Source organism: Lepidochelys kempii, chromosome 18, assembly GCF_965140285.1.
Source record: "Lepidochelys kempii isolate rLepKem1 chromosome 18, rLepKem1.hap1, whole genome shotgun sequence".
In the NCBI taxonomy this organism is placed as follows: Eukaryota; Metazoa; Chordata; order Testudines; family Cheloniidae; genus Lepidochelys; species Lepidochelys kempii.
Genome location: NC_136397.1, coordinates 22,948,213 through 22,961,131, shown reverse-complemented (window position 1 = coordinate 22,961,131; position 12,919 = coordinate 22,948,213). Strand labels below are relative to the sequence as shown.

Below are 12,919 nucleotides of genomic sequence, written 5' to 3'. Positions count from 1 at the left end.
GATAAACAATACATTTACTTGCAGTATATTATTTAGCCACTAGATGTGTCCGTGTGCTACCTAGCTAGTTCCAGACAGGGTGTGAAGCCTGGTAAGTAAGGGAAACAAAGCTGGAAATTGAGCTGTGGGGAAACTTGTGAGTCTGTGTCTGTAGTTTGTATTTGTACTCTACAATAAATGCCACAGATGAACTGTGATTCTTTATATAATGACCGATCACGTTTCCAGGACCATGGAGGATTTGTATCCTACTTTAAATAAAGCAATAATAACAATATTTCTTGATGTGATACCTGTGTCACAAAGGATCTCCAAGAGCTTTATAAATATTCGCTAGTGAAATCTCGCAACCTCCTGGAAAGGGCACTTTTCAAGCTGGAGTGAATTTGCAGGCCAGTAAGATCAGGACTGAGCGGCACTGGAAAATCTGTTGGGGGAAACTCAAATGGAATAGTAGGGGTGGTAGGATGCAGGGCAGGACATTGGCAGAGCAGATGTGTTCTGTCTGTATGCCTCTGTAATATTCAGCAGTCTGGCCGATGCATTCCATCTGGACCGACGTAGGACATTCAAGAACAGCGAAGAGACCACAGTAGAAAAGATTACAAAAATAACTTATAAGGTATTTGATTTCCTAGCGGGGAGGTAGAAGGACACTGCCTTCAAACCCCATTTGCAAGCGTGTTAATCTACAGCAGCTCCTACGGAATTGATCTCATTTTTATTGAAATGAGTCTGTAACTATTAACATTTTCCTGCTCCTGACAGCAGAGACGGGAGGCTTCCCTCAGCGTTCAGAAAGGGCTTCATGAGTCATTGGAAGAAAAAATGGGGAAGGGGAGGAGGGAGAGAAATCTCCCTTTGTTCCTACAGTGTTTTTCTTCATGAAGTTTCTGTTCCAATTATGCAGCAATCAAATCCTGATGCCTCAAGAGCTTTGAAAGGAGCAGCCCAAGAGGCATGGTGCTGTTTGCAACAGTTTTCCTTTCCCATAGTTTTCGTGCAGCATCTCTCAGTCCACTTAGCTGATCTTGTGGGAGGAAGCTGTCGTCTGTCCCCCCTGGCCACACCCACAGAGGTTAGTTATTTGCACCCATCTCTGCAGTATCTGAGCTGCAGTCCCTTTCCTGGCCCCTGGGGGGCAGGCTGCACTTTTCACCCAAATGCAAAGCAGTTAAATATGAACCCCTGGTTTATAAGGGAAGCAGTTGGCCACCCCTCAGTATTTGCTTAGGGTTCCCACTGCGGAGACACAGAGAGCCACAGGGGAAAGAAGCACCTTTGGGGAAGGAGACATGCTGCTTTCATTGCTCTGCTCTTGCATTTATAAAGTTCAGTGAGGAATGTTTGTGAAGCATCGTTTTCAAACAGGAGGGAAACTGTAAAAATGTAGAGCCTTGGTTCTTTCCCAGCATTGAACATGGGACCTTCAGCACCAAAGCACAGGGCCTTTGCCTCTTTAACTAAAGGAGTCGCTCTCTTAACGGGTAGCAGTATTAGGCACTTATCCTCTGTGTGGATTCAGTGTGTGGGGGGAACACGATGTGATAAGCTAGAATGTTACGCAGGCAATGCAAACACTCAGAAGATACTTGAACGAAGGTAAATTATGAGCAATAGGGTTTGGGGAGAATGTAGAAATCAAGGTGTCCATCATTAGAACGTCAAGAAAATCTTTCTGTTCATTTAGGTCCAGGAGTGCGGAAGAAAATCAAGGGCTCCAAAGATGGGAAGAAAAAGGGGAAGGGGAAAAAGATGACGGGCGTGAAATTCCGGTTTGGAGGAATCGCCAACAAAAGGAAAAAAGGCTCATCAGTAAGCGCTCTCTGTCTGTAAATGGCGAATGTTGGTGCCGGTGGAGGGTGCTGGGCGGGCAGCCCTGGAGATTGGAGTCCTCTGTTTCCCCCAACATTTTGGGTAGTGGCCGGGCAAGCTTCCTCCTGCGGTGTTCCTTATCCTGCCTGAAGCCCCATTCGCAGATAGGAGAAGGGTGTTCAGTTCTGTAGCTCATTCAGTTTTGGTGTGTCTCTGCCAAGAAGGGAGACAATTAGTGCCAGTTGCACTGATGGGTATTGGATGTGGCTACTTGTCCCACAGAGCTGGGCTGTGACTGTCAACCCATTTTGCACAGGGGGAAATTCACTCCTGTGCAGAGAGGGGCCAGCACACAGTCTGTGCCGCACCAAGGGCTCAAGTTGAATTTACGTGGGGCGTTGGCCCTTTGCACTGGCATGCATTTCACCCATTGGAAGCGCCAAGCTTCCTTCAGCTGGGGAAATGCTGGCAGTCCCTCCCCACTTGGGCCTGGGTAAGGAAATCTTAAAATCTCATTTGCGTTTCTTTGTTAGAAACCAATCTTTGCTCAGTGGGTATTCTACCCTTTGGAAGAGAACTGCATCCAGGCTCACGTTCCTAGAGATGGCATGTTTGGGAATTTCTTCCACTAAAATCATAGAATCAGTTTTAATTCTTTCCTGTGGTGAGTTCGGTGATAACATAATTTCAGATTTCATTTGCAAATAAACTGTTTAGGGCCTACCCTCGTACTGAATGTATGTCAGAGAGAATTATCAAATGCTTTAATTATATTACCATATCTAGCCTGTGATTTTCCAGCACAGTTCCTGGAGTAGAAGACCACAGGAATAAATGCAAGGCCAAAAAAATCTGTAATACAGTTTGCATGCTGTGCACTTGGCAGTGTATGAATATCAAATGTATGCAGAGTATTTTAAAGAATAAATATTTTAAATAACTATAGAATAAGGACAGAACTCCTGTAGGTCTTGATAATATTGATCAGAATCCCATTAATTTAGCCTTATTGGAGTTCACTAACCCTCTGGAGCCATTACATGTAATATAATCAATTTGTAAATTACTTTTGTGCAACAAAGATTCAAGTGAAAGGAGCGTTTTTGAACCAATCCGCTGCAGTAGTTTTCAATCATAAGTATGTGAATATGTGGCAAATTTTCAAAAGTGGACCCTAGATTTGTGCATTCACATTTTCAAGTGATGCTAAAAGCTCAGAGTTTCTCCCACGGTTAGTCAGAGGACTAAGTACAGTGTGTGTTTGTGTGTGTGTAAATCAGAGCTTTGGGGAGAAGGGTTTAGGGTCCAGAATGAGAATTTAGAAGTGTTAATTTTAGGTGTGATGTCACAGTGTAAGTTTTAGTTCATTTAACTATTTGCAAAAAAAAAAAAAATCAACGAAGTAGCGAGTGTGTGAATTTTTGTGTGCGCATGCACGTGCCGGGGTTATGGCAGACTGAAGCAACGGGGGGTCCGGGGGTGCCCTCACTGTATCGGTCCGGGAGAAGTAGTGCAGCCACCCAAGCGAGGGAGGAGAGGAGAGCTCCCCGCTTTTAGCAGAGGATGTGGTAGCTTTGTTTCCCCCAGCCCCGCTCCCCCTCACTTCAACAGACACACATGCTTGTTTAGTGCTTTTCGTGGCAGGGGCTATTCTGGGTGAGCCTGGAATTCTGAGCCCTCATTGTGTCTGATACGCAAAGCTCCTGTTGGCTGGATCAGTCTCGTTTCGTGCTCCAGGCAAAATCTGCACTGTGCTCAAACACAGTATCTCATGGAGCTACTTTTAAAGGGCACGAGCCAACGGCTCTTTACACACCAGGCCCTGGGTGAGGAGGCTGCATTTCTCCTGCAAGACTAAACCTGTCTAGTTGCCTGAAGCTGTAACCCCGACTCACCCAAGCCGTGCCATTGACTCCAGTGAGGCTGCTGGCATCGGTAAGAGGTGCAGGGAGTGGCCCTAGCGGCTGAGGTGTTAGATCAGACCGTTGAGACCTTCTGGTCCAGTGTCCTGCCTCTGGCCAATACCCGGTGTTCAGGGGACACTGAGCCGTCCCAGGATGACCCCTGGCTGGTTGTGCAGTGCAATCTGTGCATTTGTGAAGGTGTTATCAGAGACAGCCAGGGAGCCCTGCCTCCGACTCTTGTCAGGTAAGTGGAGAAGGAGCTGGACTGTCGCCTGATTTAAATGGCTTGATTTGCACTCTTTAAATCTGCACTTAGAGTCTTTCAGTGATTTGGGATCTTAATCTGTCTGCTCCCTTCAGCGGCTGCTGGAGGTGCCAGGGAACAGGCTTGGCAGCCTCTCTTCAGAGCTGAAGGAGAGAGAGCATTGTCCTGCAGATGCCAGATACAATCCAGCCCTATTTGGCTCGACACTGAGTCCAAGAGATTGGTATAATACATAAGATTTACTTTGTGACGCACTTGCATAACCTCCGCATAATGTCACCAGGAGCTGTATAAACCTGCCTGTGGCCTATCCCTAACTACTCAATGAACCCGCAAGCTTTACCGCTTGGCCTCAGTGGGGCTCAGCCCTGAGGAGCTCACTCAATGAGCTGTGTTCTCCCTGTGCATTTGCCCAGCTTCTCGGTGCTGCGCTCCTCCTGCCACAAGGACTGGCCCTCTGGCAGCGGGGGACGAGAAGCCAATGCTTTGCCACTGTGTGGTTTGATTTCCCTTGCAGAGTGAAGAGGAGGAGCGGGAGGAGTCGGACTTCGACAGCGCCAGCATCAACAGCTCTTCGGTGCGCTCCGAATGCTCGGCGGGCTTGGGGAAGAGAGGGAAGAGGAGGAGAAAGAAAAAGAGGAGTAGGCCATTTCTTTGTACTCCGCTCCTGTTCTGTTTGGATTTCCTGCTTTGATGTGTGCTTCTCTGGTCCCTGGAGCCCTGTGTGGGAGCTTCCAGTGCAGCATCTGACCCTGGCTCCATGTGGGGGTGTGTGGGGGCGAGGGGAGCCTTCATTCACACCCAACGCGAAATGCCACTGCTGGCTTGTGTCTCGCCAGGGGTGTGAGCAGCTCCCGTTCTTTCAGCGCTGCCTTGCTTTGGAGGGAGAGCCCTGTCTGCTGGCCTGGCATTGTTTCCCTTCCATGAAAACGGTATTTGCGGGAACACGCCACCAGTAAATTTAGCCTTACAGAGTGGCCAGCCACGTAGGCCAAGGTGTCTAGCTGACATAGGGGAGCATGAAGATGTGAACAAGATTAGGGTTTTTTTCCCTGTGTTAAATGCCAGAGTAATTCACAAGGCACATGCTTCATTCAGCCTCATGGACGTGCCCTGGGATAAGAAATGCATGCAAGCAGCAGGACAAGGCACGCAGCAGGGTATTGGATCAGACGTATGTATCGTTTTTTGGATACCATTGATTTTTTTTAGCAACACTTTCTCTGCTTCACTGCGACTGAGAAAATCCATAAAGGTCCCTTTGGACCGAACGGCCCGGAAGTATTCTGCTGACACTGGCTTGGCGGCGTCTCTCTCCGCCCCCGAAGGACTCCAGGAGCGAAGTGCAGTACTTGTTTCCTCCCACCATCCCGGACTTGCATTCACGGCAGCAGCTTGGCTTCTCCTCAGCTGTTGCTGGCTCAGCACAGCCATCTGCTCCATGGCAGCACTGTCCCCGCTGTGTTCTCAGCTTGGGCAGCCATTCACTCTTGTAGTGCGACAGAAAGGATCCTTTTCTTTTTATCTTCCGTCCTTGCTCCGCACGAGATATTTCAGATCCAGAAATTCCAAATATCCTGTAGCTTCTTATCTTCACCCTCAAGTTATACTTTCAACAAATCAAAGGGCAGCTTCTGGATGTGGGGCTGGAAGCTTCTGCTGGGATAGGAAACGAGACTGTCTCACCCTGGCAATGCACGGTCCTCATTCTCTGGGTTTGACCTCTTACACCGGTGAGAGCTGAGCTCACGAAGACTGGGACTGGCTGCAAATCAGTCCCCTACATGAAGACGGAATCTGTTTAGTCTTTTTGTTTGTTATTCACGTTGCAGCAGTGCATGGAGACCCAGTTGTGCGAGGTGCTGTACAAATACATAGCGAGAGACAGACTCTGCCCCAAGAAGCTTATAGTCCTAGTAGATCAGACTGACAAAGGGAGACTCATTATCTTCCCTAGTTTACAGAGGAGCAGTTGTGCACAGAGTGTTTTAGTGACTTGTTCAAGGTCATTCAGGGAGGCTGTGGCAGAACTGGGACTTGAAGCCAGGTCTGCTGAGTCCTAGTCCAGTGCCTTAACCATAGAGCTATCCTGCCCTTCCTTGTCCCCTGCTGTACCAGGTTGGATGAGCTCCTGCCTCTGAGTCTAGTGCACACACAGGGAGACCAGAGTAGTCCAAAGAGGAAGAGTCCTTCTCGGCTGTATTATTGTTGCATGGTACATTTGCAGTTGATGGTGATGGTATCTGCGGAGGTTTCTCTGACTGGCCTCCCTTGCAACCTCTCCAGGTTCTGGCATTCTCCATTGAGAGCCTGAAGGAACCAAAGGATGATACAGTGTGGAGAGAGAAAGAGAGACAGAGGTGAGATGATGCTGTGTGCAAAGACCCAGATAAACTGATTCTGAGGGACAGAGAGGTAGGGGAATGTAATAGATGGGGACTAAGGTGGAATGTTCTCTTTGTTTCCTTAAATATAATGAATCCTTTTACAAGAGAAATTGTCTCGTTTCCTCCTGGGAAAGCATGTGATGGCTGCTGCTTCTCTGACTGTCCTGTGTGTCCCTTGTTCTTAGTTGAAGAAGGGGATGGATACGAGACCGACCACCAGGACTACTGTGAAGTCTGCCAGCAGGGAGGGGAGATCATCCTATGCGACACTTGTCCTCGCGCCTATCACCTCGTCTGCCTGGATCCTGAGCTGGAGAAAGCACCGGAGGGCAAGTGGAGCTGCCCGCACTGTGTGAGTAACTGTGGAGTTGGTTTGAAACTGGGTAACTTTGCTGCTGAAAATCAGCTTAGAACATAGCTGGGAGCACTAGTAAAAGGAGGGTTCCTCTTCTGCAGAGAGGAGTGCTCAGAGATTTGTGTGTCCCACTCCTCACCGCACATGGGCTTATCTAAGTCGCAGCGGCACCCTGTCCAAAAGGAGCCTTTGCTTTTTAGTTGGTGCCGTGTGATCAATGGCTCTGAAACCATGTCCTGGACCAGAGCAGCAGGACTTGGCTGCAGCCAAACTTGGTTGCAGTGTTCACCAGAGAGGTGGCTTAGCGGAGCTAAGACTCAGGTTGGAAATGGCCTTGACTCCCTGGATTCATGGATCCGAATCCCTGCAAGGCTGACTTGGCTTCTCAGCCTCCTCATGCAGTTCCTACCCCAACAGGAGCTCTTGCAGCTGCGTGTTCGGGTGCTGAGGGCTGAGAACTTGGCCCGCAGGGGAAAGCGCCCGTGTGTGTTCAGACACCTATCAGACACCCTTGGGGCACTGGATGGGCCACCTAAGTAAATACTCAGCACTGTGCTGATGCACCTTCCCTAGGAGAAGGAAGGGATCCAGTGGGAGCCGAAGGAAGAGGAGGAGGAGGACGAGGAAGGAGGCGAAGAGGAGGAGGATGACCACATGGAGTTTTGCCGTGTGTGTAAGGATGGCGGGGAGCTGCTGTGCTGTGACACCTGCCCGTCTTCCTATCACCTGCACTGTCTGAACCCGCCTCTGCCGGAAATACCAAATGGTGAATGGCTCTGCCCGCGCTGTACAGTGAGTGTTACCAGCATTTGTCCTGCCGCCCCTTCGCTTCCCCCGGGGCAAGGAGCGGGCTTCAGCGTGGCCTGAGGGTTTCAGAACTGGTGCTAGAGTGAGGGCAGACAGACGCCCCGCTCTGATGGGCTCTGATCCCACCCCCCTCTGATGTGCCCCCATCCCATGCCCTCTTCCCCATGGGCCTGCCGTCCTGCCCCTCACTTCCTGCTCTGCAGAGTCTGTCATCCCCCTCCCCAGGCTGCCTCTAGGACCTGCTGGGTCTCTGGAAGGCTCTGTTCCCTGCACTGACTTGCTGCCCTATGCAGATGACCGGTTATTTCCCTGCAGCTTTTTAGATTAAGTGTCAGGTCCCATTTGATGCATCTCCTGCGTGGAGGAGCCTCCCGCATCGGAGGCAGCCGAGCTGCAGTGGCGGGTAGGCGTGATTTGTGGAGCCCGCGACAGTACTGGAGAATTAAATATGGGACTAGTGAAACACTGATTACTTCCCAGCCCGTTCTGTCCCCAGCTGGGACATGGGCAGCATCATGGCCGCTCAGACAGAGCCATCCTTTTCCAGCACGCCTGCATCCAGGGGATGGATCTGCCATCATTCAAGGTGCCTTGGGGGGCACTCTCTCACTCACCCCGCCCCGTGCGTTTCACCCCTCTCACTCACTCACTTGTTACTGTCCGACCAGTAAAAAAGAGCATTGATTAAGAAACAAGCCCTGGGGTTGACATAGAGCACAGCATTTCCTTTCAGGACTGTCCAGGCTGAGTCAGAGGTGGCAGGCCAGGCCTAGAACTGGCCTGACTCTGGGGTTGTTAAAAACTGCCCAATTTGTTGCATGACCCTGGGTTCCCTTGAGTCTGGGCCTAATTTACTGCCAGTCGCTGCTGCCCATCCTGCCTGGGGATTTCCCACAGTGGAAGCAGTTTCCAGTTATGGACCAGGTGCCAGTGGAGACTGCTCAGGGGGCCTCTCGATTAGTGCACCTCCCTCTCTGCCCTGGCAATGCCCTCCTTCTCTGGACAGCTTACTCCTAGGGGGATTCTGCACCACTGCGCGATGTAACAGCTAAGAGTAACAGCTCCCCTCATGGCTTGGCCCAGGCAGGATCTGTGCTACATTTCCCCACTGCAGACCTCTTTGCCCTCCAGCAGACTCCACTGCCAGTGCAGGTCTAGTGCTCAATCCAGGCCAGGTCTGGTGTCCAGCCATTGCGAAGCCGGGGCTTGGTAGTGATGGGTTGGGCTTTCCCTGGTGTTTCAGGGCTGTGCTGCCGGGGAAGTGGGAAGGGGGAACTGCTGTGTGGGGCTGACGGGGCCCATTTTAAACCTCGAGTGTATGTGTGTTATTTTTGCCTCCTTTTATTCTCAGTGCCCTCCCTTAAAAGGCAAAGTCCAACGCATCCTGCACTGGGTCTGGCGAGAGCCCCCTGCCCCCTTCCTGTCTGGGCTCCCTCCGCCTGAGCTGGAGCTGTCTGTCCCTCCATCAAAGCCCCTGGAGGGGATCCCGGAGCGGGAGTTCTTTGTGAAGTGGGCAGGACTCTCCTACTGGCATTGCTCCTGGGTCAAGGAGCTGCAGGTAAGACGCAGCGAGGCTGGTGAGAGGGGGACTGCGTGCGATGCTGCCCGTGGCTGGGCCGGGCACACCTGTGGCCCTTTTCGACACGTGTGTGGGGGTGTTGAAACATAACCAGCTCCCCCATTTGTTGCTTTCTCTGGGCGCAGCTGGAGCTGTACCACACCGTGATGTATCGCAACTACCAAAGAAAGAACGACATGGATGAACCCCCGGCCTTTGACTATGGCTCTGGGGATGAAGATGGCAAAAGCGAGAAGCGGAAGAACAAAGACCCGCAGTACGTCAAGATGGAGGAGAAGTACTATCGATACGGCATCAAACCTGAGTGGATGATGATTCACCGAATCCTGAACCACAGGTGGGGAGTTGTGCAGGAGAGAGGGGTGGGTGTACAGACTCCTAGAACTCCTATAACATCAAGGGGCAAAGATTGCCCGTAGGGCCTCGTGAAGATCCATGAAGAAGGAATTCTGAGTGAAACCTGATGCATTCACCTTGCCTCCTTTTGCAAATGAAGGTGTAGGGAGTGGTTCCTCCCCAAGTCATTAGTATGGACTGTGTGATATTCCCAATCCTGCAGAGGTTTTTGGGGTGGTGATTTATGGTGATTAGCTAGGTTTTTTTGGGGGGGAACTAGAATTTCTGTAGCAAGCAGTATTTCTATGTCAAGCCTAGTTTGTCGGCAATATTAATTAAGCAACGGTTAGATCTGCTTGTGCTAAGAAGATAACATACCACAGAGTGATCAGGGAGATGTTTGCAAAGTTACACACACACAGCATTTCAAGTTTGGATTCTACCCACTGACATTATTGAATCTGGCCTTGAATTTAGGCAGCCCAGAGCACAGGGATCATCCAGGCTAGTGCCATGTGGCCATTCGTGGCACAGCATTGTAATATCAGAACATAGACAGCCTGGTGTCTTGGTAGGACGGGTGCTGCTCATGTGTGTCACCAGTGTTAACCCAGAACAATTCCACCAATTCTAATGGAATTAATCTGAATTTCCAGACCCTGTAAGTGACAGCAGAATTTGTCCTGTGATGTCTCCCCAAGCCCAAACTTTTTGCTGGCCAGGGGATGGGGATTTACCTACTGCTTTGCTTTTGCAACCCTAATTTGCTCCTCCTAAAGACTGTAAAGCTGTAAACTTATTCCAAGGCTATCCATCACCTTGGAAGCTTATTACAGAGCTGAAAGTGAGGCCAAACATGAATTGTTGTATTATTTCCATTTCTATTAAATTGCACGTTAAAAATATAGATAGTAAATTCTTCCAAAAGGCGGATCTTGGCGTTATTAAACTTTCCCCAAATACATTATTTGGGTCCCTGATGGCAACTAATATTTTACTGAAAAATTCATAAATTTCTTCTGCGACTGGGTGATCAGTGTTTCTCCTGTTGATCGCACCATGCAGCTGCTATTACTCACACAAACTACTCTCAAACCCAGTCCATTTCTGTGTATGCTGTTCATTTCTGTGGGGAATCATGCATTCCACCCTCACTCAAATCACATCAAAGACATTTGCAGGAGTTTGGGAATCACATGTATACTGAGAGGTAGCTAATGCTCACATAACTCCCTTGGAGGCTGATGGGACTGTGCATGCAGAGAAGAATTTAAATGAATTTCAATTATTTAGCCATGATATCTGAGTTTATTTGTGCTGAAGACATTTCCTATGTATTAGATAATCTTCTGGGTTGATACCTTTTTTTTTTTTTTTTTTTTAAAGTCTAAAGGCAAGGATCGCTTTGTAGAACTTCTAAATTAGGAATTACACACTTCTCTTCAAAGCTGTTTGACGAGGACTGAGTCAAGTTGTGTGGCAAAACCCTGTGCCAGAGTTACGTTCTATGTAAATAAGGCAGGTCTTGCCTTTTATAAATAACCGGATTCTGAAAGGTTTTTATTAGTTTTTCAGTGTAATTGGTATGAGAAATGTATAAGGAGACATGATAAGCTTTTCAAACGAATGACTGGACTAGAGAATGTCTTTTGGGAACTTTTGTTCACAGTGTCTCATACTACAAGAACCGGGGGACATTCAATAAACTTTTAAAACTAGTAAAAGGAAATACCTCTTCACATAATGCAAAAATAGCCAGTGGAACTCACTGCAACAAGATACCATTGAGGCTAAGAGCACAGCAGGATTTGGAAGAGACATTTATATAAATGTGAGAATATCCAGAACAACAATAGTAATGAAAAAATTAACAAACCCCAAGAATTTTGGAAGGGATATAAACTCATTTTTCAGGGCATAAGCCAACTTCTAATTAATGGGTTTTAGGAAAGGACTTTCCTTGGGGACAGATTATTCCATAAGTGCCTGCACCTTCCTTTGAAACATCCGGCACTGTTGGAGATAGGATACTGGATGAGTGCCTACGTTCCTGTGCTTAGGCTGAAATGTAGGACCCTGCCCTGCTCTTTCTGACTTTCATTCTTTTAAGTTTAAAAACATTCAGCTAATTTTCTTGCTCTTTCGCTAACAGCCCTATGTTACCTGGCCTCTGAGCAGCCCTGGGTACCTGCTGCACGCTGCCGCCACAGTGCTAAAAGCGGTGGTGTTACATAAATTATTGTCCCCAACCCTAAATTACAGGCAGCACAGAGACAAAGAAATCGTGTGGCATTTAGCTTCTGTGATTGATTAAACATACCCAGCAGATTAATAGACCATTCCACCTGAAACTATTGATTCCTTCTTGCTTGTTTTAGCTCTGCATCGACTTCATACTCTGAAGGTGCAAACAGAGGATGGAGTATTCGGTTTCTTGAAAACAGGGTCATAGCAAGCTGTTTGCTTAGGATTGAAACCTGCCTACACAAGTCTTGGTACTCCCCCTGGGAAGGTTCCTGAATTCATTGCCTTTGGAAGGGCAGGCCCCCCATTGCTGTGTATTTATATCTGGACATTTGGTGGTTTTGTTCATGGTTTTGGGCATGTGTATGAGAGCCCATCTCTGGTGTTCTTTCCTCCACTGGCTCCGTGTGAATCTCCTGGGGGCTAGCTGACAGGAGACCTAAGCATGTTTTGTTGGGTGCAGGGTTCTCTGTTTCAAGGGACTTTAATTAAACCCTGCTGAGACTTCTAGGCTCTGAAGGCCTGGGGGGTTGTGTTTGAGAGAGAGGAAGCTGTCTCATCAGGGAGATGTTTCCATTGCTAATACATGGCAGTACAAGGGAAACACCAGCTCAGACAATGTTTGTTACATTAGGTCATTTCAGTGATGTGCTTTTCTATATTATGAATTCTAGCTTTGATAAAAAGGGAGATGTCCACTACCTGATCAAGTGGAAAGATTTACCTTACGACCAGTGTACCTGGGAGATTGACGACATAGACATCCCGTACTATGAAAACCTGAAACAGATTTACTGGAATCACAGGTATGAGCCAGGGAGGCAGTGTGGTCTGTAGTCTGCGCCGGCAGCATAGAGTCATGCAGATCTACAGCATCTAAAGTGACCGGTGATTTTTGGTGCCCCATATTTTGAGTGAAGAACTGGAACCACCTTAAGGGAACGGATTTTCATTGCGTGGGTGAGCTGCACTTTCTGAAAATCAGGCCCTTTTAAGGTGTCTCAAGTTGGGCACCCAAAATCTCTAGTCCACATATCTGTTTACAGCCTATCTATAGCATCTCGAGTATCCGCCTGTCTGTGTGCAGAAGTAATTCATTTTTATCAGTAGTATTAATTTGACTCATTGCATTTCCAAGACAATCCATTGTGCCTGGCTCTGTCTAGTTTTTAGGAAAAAATATTGGAGTGTTTTTATTTTGAGTAAATTATTACATGAATTTTGGGT

General features: G+C 48.4%; 1 protein-coding gene across 14 annotated transcripts in view; it reads left to right on the top strand.

Moving 5' to 3' along the window:
- CHD5 (chromodomain helicase DNA binding protein 5) overlaps positions 1-12,919 on the top strand; it is an 80,562-nt gene that overhangs the window by 30,743 nt on the left and 36,900 nt on the right. For 12 of the 14 annotated variants that reach the window (XR_012155512.2, XM_073316219.2, XM_073316220.2 and 9 more), the window contains exons 6-12: positions 1,691-1,815; positions 4,502-4,625; positions 6,557-6,723; positions 7,300-7,518; positions 8,885-9,091; positions 9,238-9,449; positions 12,367-12,498. Coding sequence is in view for 13 of the 14 variants with exons in the window: in XM_073316219.2 (XP_073172320.1) it covers positions 1,691-1,815; positions 4,502-4,625; positions 6,557-6,723; positions 7,300-7,518; positions 8,885-9,091; positions 9,238-9,449; positions 12,367-12,498 (1,186 nt within the window). In the remaining variant the exon portion in view is untranslated. Of the gene's footprint in view, positions 1-927; positions 1,079-1,690; positions 1,816-2,454; positions 4,626-6,270; positions 6,345-6,556; positions 6,724-7,299; positions 7,519-8,884; positions 9,092-9,237; positions 9,450-12,366; positions 12,499-12,919 lie in introns of those variants that run through there. The other 2 variants (XM_073316227.2, XM_073316228.2) reach the window with 2 other exon arrangements.